Here is a 14,624-nt window from a genome sequence, read left to right as displayed (position 1 = left end):
AGTATCTGTGCGATGGTGTATGATCGTCACGATTCCAGTTTAATGAACGATCCCCAATGCGTGAGCCTGTCTAAGGCTGTGATTATACACAAAATCGCCAGTTGTGTTGCCCGGAGCAACACCACGCGGCGTAAAAACAAGTGTTAGGCTACGGCCCCAGACCCAGTGCCTGCGCTGCACGCGCGTCTGCGAGGCTGGCGGCGCGTGCAGCCGAGTTCACCGGTCTGCAGTGAGCTGCAGGGGGAAAGACAGGGGGTGTGTGATGGAGGCACGGCCGTGACGTCACCCAGAACTTTCGCCCTCAATGGCTGAACCACCGGGGCGTGGCCTAGCGCTCCGTCGCGACTCCTGATCTAAGGCCTCGTTCAGGGTGCCAGAGGCAGGAGTTGGAGTGCGGGCGTTCGCGAGGGCGAGCAGCAGTCTGCTGGGCGATGCGTGTTCATCCTCCCAGCAGACTTTTTCAGGAGTTGAGGAGGCGGGGAGGGGGCGGGGCTACAGACCTGAGGTTAGGGATCCAAGTTGCAGTCTTGAAATCATTCTCAAGAATGATTTCATTGGCTGCCGAGGTCCCAGTGACGCTGCTGCAGCTTCAAAAAACGAATTGGTTTGTTTATTGAAACTGTAGCCAGCGTCAACTCCGTACTTCGGAGACAGTGCAGCTGCTACCCTGACAACCAGTATTCAATTTGAATACATTGTGTCCCACGGCAGCTCGCACATCAGCACGCCCTCCCTCCGAAGCCTGCACCCTGAACAAGGCCTACATTTTCTTGGGAGCAGGAGTTTCTGTCGGTGCAGCGTGGCGGCCCCCGCCCCATTGTAGGCCGGCTCTTGTCCCTGCAGCGTCCGCCACAGGGGGCGCTGCAGTAGCTAGCGGGGACCTGGCCTTAGGCCTTGTCCCCGCTGCCTACTACAGCGTCCGCTGTGGCGGACACTGCGCGCACGAGAGCCCTCCCCGCAATGGCGCCGGGCCCGCTGCGAGGGGGGGCCGCAGCACTCGCGCGAGAGCTACTCCTGCTCTCAATAGAATTGAGAGCAGGACTCGCGTCGAGCGATACAGCACGCCCCCCGGCGGTTCAGCCAATGAGGGCGAACCTGCCGGGTGACGTCATGGCCGTGCCCCCGTCACTCCTCCGCCACGCCCCCCCCCCCCCCACCCCCACCCCCCCCGGTCTCTCTTCCTGCAGCTCCCTGCAGACCAGGTAATCGGCTGCACGCGCCGCCAATCTCGCGGGCGCGCGTTGCAGCTGAGTCACCGGGGCCATAGCCTTATACATGCCTGAAAACTGCCTATACCAAATCCGACCGTCTCCCCGCTCGCTACTGCAAAGCGCGAGACAGTCGGAGCGTTTTCAAAATTTGTTGTCGCGACTGCCACGTGCACATTTTGCTCTGTGACGTCGCTATTGTGACATCACAGGTGCGCGCGTTCCCTGCATTTCGGCTGTATAATCGCAGCCTTTACAGCCACTATTGTGTCCATATGAACAGGTACACATACACACATAAAACACACTGCACATAGCGCTCAGTGTTGCAGTTGTGCTGCTCCCTGTCCGAATGGATGTCTCAGGCGCTGCTATTCGTACGGCGGCCAGCAGGTGGGGCGATCCCTGTTCTCGGCTTTGCTGCCAAGCCTCCGAGCAGCACGTGACTCGTCTCCCCCTGTCACCCGGATGAGGAAACTATCGGAGGGCGGAAGTGCAGAGGTGACCTGTGGCTGGCATTGAGAGAGACACCGTGTTGTGAAGGGACAAGGTGAGAGACATGACATGCGGCAGTGAGCTGAGCCCGGGGTCCCCGCACAGGGTGAAGCGGTCATTTAGTGCCCTGCTCTGAGACACCCCGTATCCCCGGCCATACAGTGTGACTGGGGAGCTCACCCCTCTCATTACCCAGGTGCACAGGCTGCTGCTGTGCTGAGACACCCTGTATCCCCGGCCATACAGTGTGACTGGGGAGCTCATCCCTCTCATTACCCAGGTGCACAGGCTGCTGCTGTGCTGAGACACCCTATATCCCCGACCATACAGTGTGACTCTCACCCCTCTCATTACCCAGGTGCACACACCGCTGCTGTGCTGAGACACCCTGTATCCCCGGCCATACAGTGTGACTGGGGAGCTCACCCCTCTCATTACCCAGGTGCACACCTCTGCTGTGCTGAGACACCCTGTATCCCCGGCCATACAGTGTGACTGGGGAGCTCACCCCTCTCATTACCCAGGTGCACATACTGCTGCTGCTGTGCTGAGACACCCTATATCCCCGGCCATACAGTGTGACTCTCACCCCTCTCATTACCCAGGTGCACATACTGCTGCTGCTGTGCTGAGACACCCTATATCCCCGGCCATACAGTGTGACTCTCACCCCTCTCATTACCCAGGTGCACACCTCTGCTGTGCTGAGACACCCTATATCCCCGGCCATACAGTGTGACTCTCACCCCTCTCATTACCCAGGTGCACACACCTCTGCTGTGCTGAGACACCCTATATCCCCGGCCATACAGTGTGACTCTCACCCCTCTCATTACCCAGGTGCACATACTGCTGCTGCTGTGCTGAGACACCCTGTATCCCCGGCCATACAGTGTGACTGGGGAGCTCATCCCTCTCATTACCCAGGTGCACAGGCTGCTGCTGTGCTGAGGCGAGTACTCTAATGAAACTGTGACCGTTCCGCATCACTCAGTGTTGCACTCTAACATTTTATAACCTTTTAAAGTATTACATTAATGAACACAATCATTGGGTACATTTGCTATTTTTCCTCCTTGGTAACCTGCTGCCTGAAGGATGAGGCCACTGCCCGGGCTGCATCCACTTCTCCTTATCTTAAGGTCATCCCACAGATACTGTGTCTGGTTTAACAGGATTCCCAACAGCATCAACGGGCACCTCATCTAAATGTTAGTGTGCTGCTTATTTGTGTGTGTGTGTGTGGGGGGGGGGGTTGGACATGTTTTATTTAGTGACACCCTGTGGTAATATTCCTGGTGGATCCGAGGTGCCCTGGCTTGCTGAATAGAGGCTTCACACACAGGATCTGTGATTGCAGGCCTGGTTATGTGTTACCCCTTTCACTGCAATTCATTGTAGTGCCTCAATATAAGTGGCGTAATACTTTAGCATAGTATAATTTATTTATATTGAAGCACTGTACTCTTTAGAAAGCAGAGCAAGGCAGTGTCATTTTGTAAGGCTGTGTTAACTGTAAAAGTGGCAAGGTGTTAAACCACTATACCTGGGTAAACGTGAAAAAAAGCACTTTTGTTGCCGATCCACTTGGGTCCATTGCAGGGTGACGCCACAACAGACCTTGGTGAATCTCCCCCTTTATATGCAGTTGTGCCCTATGAGATAATGTAATGGAAATCCAGATATCGAAAGGGAATCATTGTGTTGTTCAGCAGTGTGAAGCTGGATGCTAAAAATACTCTGGTTATGAGCCAGGGTTGCTAACCTTAGGTTTATTTTATAGGCATCAGGCGCATGCATGGGCCACTCCTAGTTTAGGAGATGGGCTTATTGGACTTGTTTGCACCCTCTTTTGACACGGTTAAGAAAACGTTTTTTTCAAACTTGGAGACGTTGATGTATTTTAAAATATATTTAGACATTTTTAGTTAAAATTTCCACTGTAACCAAATTTGTTGGAGGGCTTTGCCACCTTCATCTAATGCCTTTTGATCCTAAGAATATTTGCCAGTCAACACAATGCTTCTCAACTTAGTTCCTGTTTTTGCCAAATAATTATGGCTTCATCATTAGTCCAACAGATAAATATAAGTAGCTGGATCCAGTGTTCCCGACAGGAGGCGGATCGTATACATTTGTACATTTTTTACAAGATACAAATGACAGTTACTTTACAGATGATTGAATATCATATGACCGTTCCATTTTTCTGTCTGATCTGCACCACCGGTCACTATACTTTTCTCATTCAATTAACATACTTGGCAAAGTTATCATTGGATTTCTGATTTACGCCCATCGCAGCAGCAATAGCTTAAATTACACTGGCCTGCACTTTAATATTTTTTTTATTATTATTAATCATTACTATAAGTCCATCCTGCGGTGTTCTACATACTGTATTTTGTATTATGTTTTTCATTTAGAAGGCACTTGTATATTCCACAGAGCAGCAATGGGAAATAAAGCATATATGCAGTATTACATTAATTTTAGAACATAAAAAGAGCAGTAGCCACTACTGTATTTTTTTAACACGCCAGAATATAAAGGTACCTATAAGCTGGCTATATTTTCTAATAACAAGCCAGCGGTGCTCCAGGGAAAAAAGCTCATATACCAACAACAAAAAAGAATCCCTAATGGGAGGGGGCACACAGGTATACCACATGTATAACAAAGCTTGATTCATAAACACAGGGGAGGAAAATATCAAATTGGAGGGGAATTCCGGACTATTCCTCGAGGGAAAGTGGTAAGTGCAGATGGTAGACTTCGAATAACATCTAAGGAAAAGTGTTATACTCTAGGCACAAAATCGCAGACCATAGAATCAAGTCTATGATAGAAAATGTAGCAAAGACTGATGATAATAAGCAAGCTACAAAGTTGTTAAACATGTGCGTAACATGTGGCTAAAGCCTATGTATAAATTGGCCAACCTGAATAGAGTAAATACAATTCAAGCATACAGAAAAAACTGCATAAGGCCCCGGACATGTTTGGCGCTTGCTTGCGGAAGCGTGCTGACGCGCGCTCCCGCTCAGCACTGAGCCCCTACAGCCGCAATTAGAGCGGCTTTAGTAGGGGCTCACCTGCGCTTCCGCGTGCTTGCGGAAGCGCAGGTCTTAGGGGAATTTTAAATTCCCCCGCTTGCCGGCGAGACAGGCCGGTCACGTGAGCGGTTCGCCCAATGAGGGCGAACCAGCTCCGTTAAGTCACTGGCCCGCCCCCGGCCAGTGACGCGCACGCCCCCGTCCCACCCCCTTACGGCGGAAAGTAACCGCAAGGCCAGGGAAAGCACCCGCTTTCCCTGCGCCTCAGCGCGCCAGCAGGGACCATGGACTCGGCCTAAGGCTACGTCCATAGAGGGGGGAGCTGCGCTGAGCCGTGCAAATGCTGAGGAGCGATTGCATGAACTAGGAGACGAGCCAGCGTGTGCGATCGGGAGGCGGGGCACTGACGACACTGGGCCAATAGCCCGCGAAGCACCAACGTCCCGGCGCCGTGACGTTGACGCTGCTTCGCTCTGATTGGAGGTTTTCAGCCGACAGCGCGCTCAGAAACAGGTTCTGCTGTCGGCTGAAAATCCCTGCGCCTCAGCACGCATGCGGACGCTCGTGAGAGCCCCCTCTCAAGACATCCTCATTGAGGATGACGGGGCTCATCGCGGAGCGTCCGCGAGGCTCAGCGCTGACTGTCCTTCTATGGACTCGGCCTAATAAACTGCAAATGAAAGAGCTGATTGTATAAGGACATAACAGATACAAAATCTATTTTTAGTGTCCTAATACATAGTTGCTCCAGAAAAAAAAAATTCAATTCCTGTTCAATTGAAAGTCCATATATATCACACAGTCCAAAACATCACATCCAGGGGTGGGAGCTTGGTTCGGGGGACCCCTCTCTTATCCTCTGGCATCAGGGATTTCCTACAAGACTCACCATATATCCGAATTTGGTGATGTACAGGTATACCCCGGTTTAAGGACACTCACTTGTAAGTCCATTCGCGAGTAAGGACATATCGCCCAATAGGCAAACTGCAGCTCGCGCGTGCGCCTGTCAGCACGTCCTGAACAGCAATACCGGCTCCCTACCTGTACTGAGCTGTGAGCGAGCGGGGAGACTATAGAGCCTTTTACACATGCGTTATTTACATCAGTTATGCACGTATATGACGATTGCAGTACAGTACATGCATCGATAAGTGGAAAAAAGGTAGTGTTTCACTTTAAGTACATTTTCGCTTTACATACATGCTCCGGTCCCATTGCGTACGTTAATGCGGGGTATGCCTGTATTGGACTGTGTGATATATATGGACTTTCAATTGAACAGGAATTGCATTTTTTTCTGGAGCAACTATGTATTATTAGGACACTGAAAATAGATTTTGTATTTGTTATGTCCTTATACAATCAGCTCTTTCATGTGCAGTTTATTGTGCTGTTTTTCCTGTATGCTTGAATTGTATTTACTCTATTTTTCACGCAACGGCTGTGTTGGAACCAATGAGGGCAAACCTCAATTTTTCAGCCTGCTTCCTGTCCATGTTCCAGTCACCCTTGTCCGTAGCTTAGAATAATGATTTTCAATCTTTCAAGAGCTACAGAAAAAATGGTCTTTGTTCAACCCCTGCCCAGTTATCCTGTGTACGTAAAAATAATATTTCCCCCCCCCCCCTGTGTTATAGGGGATGTGACCTTGAAGGCACCTTTCTGCATGTATTATTGAACAGCCCAGGTATAACTAGCCTTTAGAAGCAAATCTTCTCCTTAAACAACCACGTGTTTTTGGGCAGCTGGGTGTTATATAGCAGCTACATAGAGGCAGCCAGCTCCTTATCTGGCATATTCACCTTGGCAAATGGACATTGGATCTGGTTGTCTCCTCGTGGTGTAGATCATGTTATAACATTTGATGTGTTCATATTCACTGATAGTACTACCTACTTATATTCAACGCCCACTTTTTTTTGTTATGCTTTTTAATTGATTAATTAGTACTTTAACTTTATTTTGCTGCACTGTATTAATCCAATTTATTTTCTGTATCCCTATTAATCATATATTGAAAAATCAATAAACGTTTAAATGAAACAGAAAAATGTGGCAGGCCAAATTTTGTTTTAAATAAAAGGGACCATATTATATGTAATATTTTAACATTGCATTATAACCTTTTATATAACAGAAATAAGACTTTTGAGAAATATTTTCCATTACAACATTTTATTCAGGGAACCCCTCTTTCCACGGTTAAGAAAAAAAAAAACTGGTTTAGAATATGCTCATTGTCTGGGGAAATGCTTAGCAACGTAATACCTGGAATTTACCTCTTTGTTCCTCCTGTTTTGCAGCAAAAGATACATTAACCATGGGCCGCCACTTCGGAGACCTGATCAAGATGCGGCACATCATCACCTACAGCTTGTCGCCTTTCGAGCAGAGAGCTTTCCCCAACTATTTCTCCAAAGGCATCCCCAACGTGTGGAGAAGATTCAGGTCACAGGTCTTCAAAGTGATGCCACGTAAGTGTTAAACAAACGCCTTGCGTGCTCCACTACTTGGACTCCATCATTGCCAGAGGGAGCTCACGGCATTGGGAGAGAGGGGGCTAAATGACAACTGAATATTTACACTCGCCCACATCATCACAGAGTTTGAGGTGGTAAAAAAATAAATATTGTTAATATAAGCCATATTGTCTCCTATTAAGAACAAAAAAGAAAGATGAATCCATGCTAAATAATGAGGTGTATGTTGGTGAAGAAATGTTTGAATACCCAAACTTTGAGTGCAGAAAAAAAGAAATGGAGGAGCACATTATGAATGAAAAATTATATAAAATGTATAAAATAATAATTTAACTTAAAATGTGCCGGATCATTGTAAGGGTAAAGTCAAAAGGTTATTTACAATCCAAAAGGTAAGAACTTGTATGTACCAATCCACGAACAGCACTATTGGGACAACGGCCGCTTCATGCGATCGACCACATTCATATACAGCAGGGCTGCACAACATACGGCCCGCGGGCCGCATGCGGCCCCCCTGGCCTCTCTGTGTGGCCCGCGGTGACTCCGGCCATACCCCAGTTAATTAATTAAATAAATTTAAAAAAAAAAAAAAATTTTAAGTTTAAAAAAATGACGGCGATTCGTCCCCCCTCCTCCACCGCCCCCCCCTCCCCGCCCCCGGGTTTTGCAGTGCACGGGGGCAGAAGCAGCATGAGGAGGATGCAGGATGCCGGGGAGGTCAGAGCATGCTGGGGGCGGGGCTTAGTGCCGGGGAGAGGATGTGCTGATCTAAAAGAGGTAGAGGTGTTTGTGTGTGTGTGTCTGTGTATGTGTATGTGTGTGTGTGTCTGTGTGTGAGAGAAAAACGGGCTGGTGGGGGGTGGGTGTGAAAAACGGGCTGGTGCAGAGGTGGGGGTGGGCTGCTGACATGTGAGGGGGAGTGGGCTGCTGACATGTGAGGTGGGGTGGGCTGCTGACATGTGAGGGGGGGTGGGCTGCTGACATGTGAGCGGGGGTGGGCTGCTGACATGTGAGGGGGAGTGGACTGCTGACATGTGAGGGGGGGTGGGCTGCTGACATGTGAGGGGGGGTGGGCTGCTGACCTGTGAGGGGGGGTGGGCTGCTGACATGTGAGGGGGGGTGGGCTGCTGACATGTGAGGGGGGGTGGGCTGCTGACATGTGAGGGGGGGTGGGCTGCTGACATGTGAGGGGGGGGTGGGCTGCTGACATGTGAGGGGGGGGTGGGCTGCTGACATGTGAGGGGGGGTGGGCTGCTGACATGTGAGGGGGGGTGGGCTGCTGACATGTGAGGGGGGGTGGGCTGCTGACATGTGAGGGGGGGTGGGCTGCTGACATGTGAGGGGGGGTGGGCTGCTGACATGTGAGGGGGGGTGGGCTGCTGACATGTGAGGGGGGGTGGGCTGCTGACATGTGAGGGGGGGTGGGCTGCTGACATGTGAGGGGGGGTGGGCTGCTGACATGTGAGGGGGGGTTGGCTGCTGACATGTGAGGGGGGGTGGGCTGCTGACATGTGAGGGGGGGTGGGCTGCTGACATGTGAGGGGGGGTGGGCTGCTGACATGTGAGGGGGGGTGGGCTGCTGACATGTGAGGGGGGGTGGGCTGCTGACATGTGAGGGGGGGTGAGCTGCTGACATGTGAGGGGGGTGGGCTGCTGGCATGTGAGGGGGGGCTGCAGACATGTGAGGTGCAGGGGGGGGAAGTGATGTGAGTTGCAGGGGGTGTATGATGTGAGTTGCAGGGGGGGAGAGTGTCATATTGAGGAGAGGGGGAAAGAGTGTCATTGAGAGGAGGGGGAGAGAGTGTAATTTAGGGGAGGGGGAGAGTCATATTGAAGAGAGGGAGAGAGAGAGTGTCATATTGAGGAGAGAGAGTGTCATATTGAGGGGAGGGGGAGAGTCATATTGAGGGGAGGGGGAGAGAGTGTTATATTGAGGGGAGGGGGAGAGTGTGTTATATTGAGGGGAGGGGGAGAGTGTGTTATATTGAGGGGAGGGGGAGAGTGTGTCATATTGAGGGGAGGGGGAGAGTGTCATATTGAGGGGAGGGGGAGAGTGTCATATTGAGGGGAGGGGGAGAGTGTGTCATATTGAGGGGAGGGGGAGAGTGTGTCATATTGAGGGGAGGGGGAGAGTGTGTCATATTGAGGGGGGAGTGTGTCATATTGAGGGGAGGGAGAGAGTGTCATATTGAGGGGAGGGAGAGAGTGTCATTGAGGGGAGAGAGAGAGTGTCATATTGAGGGGAGAGAGAGAGTGTCATATTGAGGGGAGGGGGAGAGTGTGTCATATTGAGGGGAGGGGGAGAGAGTCATATTGAGAGGAGGGGGAGAGGGTGTGATTTAGGGGAGGGGAGAGTCATATTGAGGGGAGGGGGAGAGTGTCATATTGAGGGGAGGGGGAGAGTGTCATATGGAGGGGAGGGGGAGAGAGTGTCATATGGAGGGGAGGGGGAGAGAGTGTCATATGGAGGGGAGGGGGAGAGGGTGTCATATGGAGGGGAGGGGGAGAGAGTGTCATATTGAGGGAAGGGGGAGAGTGTGTCATATTGAGGGGAGGGGGAGAGTGTCATTGAGAGGAGGGGGAGAGGATGTGATTTAGGGGAGGGGGAGAGGGTGTGATTTAGGGGAGGGGGAGAGAGTGTTATATTGAGGGAAGAGAGACATGGGGGGATGCTGACATGGGATGCTGACTTGGGGGGGGGGGCTGCTGACATGGAATGGGCTGGGGGGATGTGGAGGGGGTATTGTGTTTTTGATGTGGAGGGTGGTATTGTGTGGGTGAGGGGGAGAGATGGGGGTATGAGAGATAGATGAGGATGATGATGATGGAGAGGTGCTGGAGGAGAGATGATGATGATGATGATGATGATGATTTAACCCGTGCGGCCCAAATTTTTTTTCCTTGGAGCAGTTCGGCCCTTCTCACTTTACGAGTTGGGCAGGCCTGATATACAGGGTACGTTAAAATAGCACGAAGAAAAGTGCACGCTCATATTATTTAATATAAATGTGTTAAACAGAGATTATTGCACTCACAATGGAAGAAATAAACAATGCTCATAAAACCATATCCAGTCTCCATGTTAATCCACTTCAGCGGTATTCCATCCAAAAGGACCCTACACGATTCATCACAGGATGTGACTTCATCGTGGATGGTTTTAAATTATACATTGTGCATTTGGTGTATAGTTGTCAACCCGCATGTGACCGCAGCGGTCGATCTAAGGTAAACCCAGCTAACAGCTAAAGGCTAAACCCCGTTTATAACGCGGTGCTCGGGGTCCACCTAATTAGACTGCGTTATAACAGATCGCAAAATGGCCGTTCGTGAGGACTTACCCGGCATCTGCAGCTCTCTCCTCTCCCTGCTTCATCAGGCTGCGTCCACTTGTGCGTTCTCCCAAGCTTTGTGCAATTTGTTCAACGGTTCAATTTGACTTTTGAGCGCAGAGGGTAACATGACCCTCTCTGACCAATGACAGCCCAACAGTGAATACATTTGATATAATATGCAGGCATTGAACCCATGATCTTTCTTCATATGCTAGTGCAATTCTCTAGCTGCTACACCACAGGGTTGGTGTGATGAATCTGACTCTCTAAACAAATTTAACATATACTGCACAGTGCAGTCCATCATGGTGATGGACATGGTGTAGCAGCTAGAGCAATGCACTAGCATATAATAAAGATCATGGGAGTAATTCCCGCATGGAGTAGGGGGGAGAGAGGGGTGTGTGTGTATGTATGTGTCTCCGCGTGTGTCCGTTGGCAATAAAGCATTGAATGTTATTAAAAAAACAAAACCTTGGAGATGTTTTTAAATTGGGAGCTGCACTTAGCCCTCCGCTTTGTAGCGGGGTTGAGCAGTATCTTGATCAATGCCCTAATGTGCAATATGATTTCAATAATAATGTATTGCAAACAGAAATTTCTACATCAAGGTAATGTTATATGTCAAAATTAGTGAAATGTTGCCCAGTTACCTACAGGTCATTAACCTTTGGGTCTCTCTTTGCCCATGTTTATAGCTTCGTAACCATCAAGATGGCTTTCTGATAAAAGGAGAAATTAAACTATATGATATATTTGCATTTTTGTATTCAAGTTTTTGCAAAATGCAGGAGGGGGGGTCAGGAGGGGGGGTGAGGGGGGGGGGATACTACAGGACACATTAGTCACATCCACTTTCCCAAGCAAATAGCACAGTACTGTATTGGCAATGACCATGTAAAACTATATTTACCTACTGTAGTGTGAGTTTCTATTATTTGCAATGCATAGATATATCTGACCTATCAATGCTAAACAAATCTATGTACAGACTTAATTGTTTCCCCAGATAACTGATATTGTGTTACAATATATTGTGTTTTCATAGGATGGTAGTGGCAGTGCTGGTGCAGAATATCGCAAAATATCCCACAAAAAAAGGAGCAATAAAAATAAAGGCTGTAGGACCTCTGTATCACAGCTAATAATTCATAATATCACCTAGATTTAATTTCCCAGCTTGTTCACTTGCAAAGAAAATGAAAAACAATCTGGCTGTCAAATTTCGGTAGCCTGCTTATTGGAGAAAATGAGAGAAGGCATGTAACCCAACTACTAGAGATGGGTGAATTTGGATCCGCAGAGGATCTGCCGGTTCCTTTGGTCCGTGGCTTTCAGCGGATCAATCTCAAAAAGGGCGATTGGCATTTTGCGGATCTCTCATTATTACTAATACACTCTCTGCGGATTCAGCAATCCGTTGAGGGACTTGTCGAATCCACAGAGTTGCTGAATCCGCGGATTGAATTCTAAAAATGCGTCAATGGATTTTATTCAGCTGAAGTTTTTTGAAAAATCCGCGCGCATTAAAACCGACCAAATCAGTTTGCGGATTTTAGGGGTAAACTGCGAGAAAATCCGGGAGACAGATTTGGACGGATTCGCCCATCTGTAAACCTAACCAAATATTTTCTTTGTGCTCAATATGATCTTTTTTTAGGCCACATAGAGGCTGAGGTAACCTGTAAAGTAAAATGATAAAATAAAAATAAAATCTGGTAAGCAGGAATTGCAAGGCTTTGATGGACAGTGTGCCGGGGTAAGGTTCCAAATGTTACTTTTGACGACGCAGTATTGCATGATCTTTTAGTTTTCAAGGGTAGCGTAATATAGCACAGCGGTGGGCAAACTGGTGGGCGGGAGATTTGTGTTGGGGGGCGCGGGCAGTTGCAGAGGTTCCACACTCTTCCCCGAGGCATTTAAATTAAATGCCGGGGGATCGAGTGAGGCCCCTGCAGCAAAAAAAACTTACCTGGAATCGGACGCGGTCATTTGACATCACAGGCATCAAATGTCATGGACCTGACCCCGGAGCGTCATATGACGCAGTAGTAAAGGTAGGAGGGGGGGTCGCGAGCTTCGGAGCAGACAGAAAGGGGGGGCGCAGCCGTAAAAGTTCGCGCTCCCCTGATATAGCACATGGGTGACTTCAGTCTAATCTCAAGGAACACTGACAACATCGTAGTAACAATCACAAATGAATGCACCTAATTTTACATAAAGATTTGTCTGTTTAAGATTTGACAGCGAAAAGGTTAACAACCACTGGGTTAATCCATAATTGTTCTCTTTTTATTTCAGCTTTCGTGTTTGCATACCTGGTCTACGCCTGGGGTAATCAAGAATTTGCCAACAGCAAGAGGAAGGACCCATCCTTGTATGAAAATGACAAGTGAAGCAGCCAGTGGGGTGGAATGAATCTCTAGCCGTTATTTTCTTTGTAGCTTTGCATCTATCGCAGTGCACAGAAAGGAATATTTACTTGGCTGTCTAACCAGACTAATTTAATAAAGTTAATTTTCACATTGAGCTTGGTGTGATGTGTATATGTGTATATTTGTTAGATGTTCCGTATAATAAAGTATCTATATGTCTTGATTTTAGGGCACTGGTTTCCTTCTATATGTGATTTGTTGATGCCTTTCTAGGATGATCCTGAAATACTGTGCAAAGGCTCACTGCTGGGGAATATTGAGTATGAGCTGAAGGGGACAAGAAAATGATAGGGTAGAGCTGTATAAAGAAAGTGGGTCCAGGGGAGATTGAGAGAAGTGGTTAGGGTGATAGCTTGCAAGTTACAGAAATGGTCAGGGCTTGACAGAGGGAACATGTAAACCACGCCTGCACAACTCCAGTCCTCGAGGGCCGCAAACAGGCCAGGTTTTAAGGATATCCCTACTTAAGCACAGCTGAGCCACTAATTGAGCCAGCTGTGCTTAAGTAGGGATATCCTGAAAACCTGGCCTGTTTGCGGCCCTCGGACTGAAGTTGTGCAGGCCTGATGTAAACGAAGACAGGAAAACACACCACATCTTTCCACACCCCTCGTTCCTAATCCTTGACCAAGCCGCTGGAGCTCCACCACCGAAAAACAACTCGCTGCCAGGACACCTCGCTACTTGACATGTTGCTGCTCCAATGTCTGCTGAGGTTTGGTCGTGCAGCCAACCGTCCTATTCCGCTCTAGTTGCAGGAAGAAGTATCTCTCTTGCTGTTCTCTTCTACCTCCACCACATGCAGCCTCGATCCCCTTCTCCTGAAACCCCTCTATGGTCCCAATCCTCTCTAACATCTCTAACTCTTCTCTTTATTCTGGTACTTTTCCATCTTTAAAACAAGCAATTGTTTGACCTATTCTTAAGAATAACACCCAAGACCCTACCTCTTCTTCTGTTGCCCTCTGTTCCTCCTTGCCATTTGCTTCTAAACTTCTGCAACCAATTTTTCTTTTACGTATACTTAACTTTCTCAACTCGTATAACTTATCTGATTGGAGAAGGTCAAGTTTTGGCACAGCATACCGCAATAGAAACCGCACTCGCTAATGAGCGCCAAATCATAGCTCAAGGAAATACTCCATTCTGATTCTTCTTGATCCCTGCTTGGTTTTCAACACATTCTTCATTCTTGCCATCTGTAGTACTGCCCTCTTGGTATTTCTCCTACCTCTCTCACTGTTCCTTCAGTGTCTCTTATGCCAATGCCTCCTCAACCCCTATGGAATGCTCTGTAGGTGTAACTCATGATTGGGTTTTAGGCCCCTTACACTTATTTCTCTCTACCCTGTTGCTGGATGACTTCATTGACTCCTTTTCATTCAGCTATCATCTCGATGATGATGATGTACAACTATATTTAGCAAGATCTGACCTTACCTGCAGTCCAGTAAAAACAATTTACAGAGTGCGCAATCTCGGCCTGCATGGTCCTTTGTCGCTTCAAGTTTAATATGGTGAACACAAAGCTGCTCATATTTTAGTCTCGAACCAGGTCCCATTGTTACCTTCTCCATTACAGTCCATAACAGTACCATCTACCCAGTCT

At 48.5% G+C, this 14,624-nt stretch overlaps 1 protein-coding gene across 3 annotated transcripts; it reads left to right on the top strand.

The window, feature by feature from the left end:
- The first annotated feature begins 1,615 nt into the window (after positions 1 to 1,615).
- On the top strand, positions 1,616 to 13,109 carry UQCRQ (ubiquinol-cytochrome c reductase complex III subunit VII). Of its 3 annotated transcripts, XM_075601094.1 has the most exons (4): positions 1,693 to 1,758; positions 2,858 to 2,914; positions 7,066 to 7,236; positions 12,882 to 13,109. In XM_075601094.1, the coding sequence occupies exons 3-4, from the start codon at positions 7,083 to 7,085 to the stop codon at positions 12,974 to 12,976; spliced, it is 249 nt and encodes an 82-aa protein (XP_075457209.1). In that variant the 5' UTR covers positions 1,693 to 1,758; positions 2,858 to 2,914; positions 7,066 to 7,082; the 3' UTR covers positions 12,977 to 13,109. The 3 variants fall into 3 exon arrangements, with proteins under 3 accessions (XP_075457207.1, XP_075457209.1, XP_075457208.1); XM_075601092.1 differs by lacking the exon at positions 2,858 to 2,914 and having other exon boundaries at positions 1,616 to 1,758; XM_075601093.1 differs by lacking the exons at positions 1,693 to 1,758; positions 2,858 to 2,914 and adding an exon at positions 2,531 to 2,655.
- The last annotated feature ends 1,515 nt before the right edge of the window (positions 13,110 to 14,624 follow it).

The sequence above is a fragment of the Ascaphus truei genome, chromosome 5, assembly GCF_040206685.1.
Source record: "Ascaphus truei isolate aAscTru1 chromosome 5, aAscTru1.hap1, whole genome shotgun sequence".
NCBI classification, from domain to species: domain Eukaryota; kingdom Metazoa; phylum Chordata; class Amphibia; order Anura; family Ascaphidae; genus Ascaphus; species Ascaphus truei.
Note: the sequence above shows the minus strand (reverse complement) of the source record. Positions and strands in the feature narration are given on the sequence as shown.

What these genes read in the sequence shown, in the direction of transcription:
- UQCRQ (XM_075601092.1), top strand. Translation starts at nt 7,083, where the DNA reads ATGGGCCGCCACTTCGGAGACCTGATCAAGATGCGGCACATCATCACC. An exon ending in GGTCTTCAAAGTGATGCCAC is followed by an intron (nt 7,237 to 12,881) that starts GTAAGTGTTAAA and finishes TTTTTATTTCAG; the next exon opens with CTTTCGTGTTTGCATACCTG.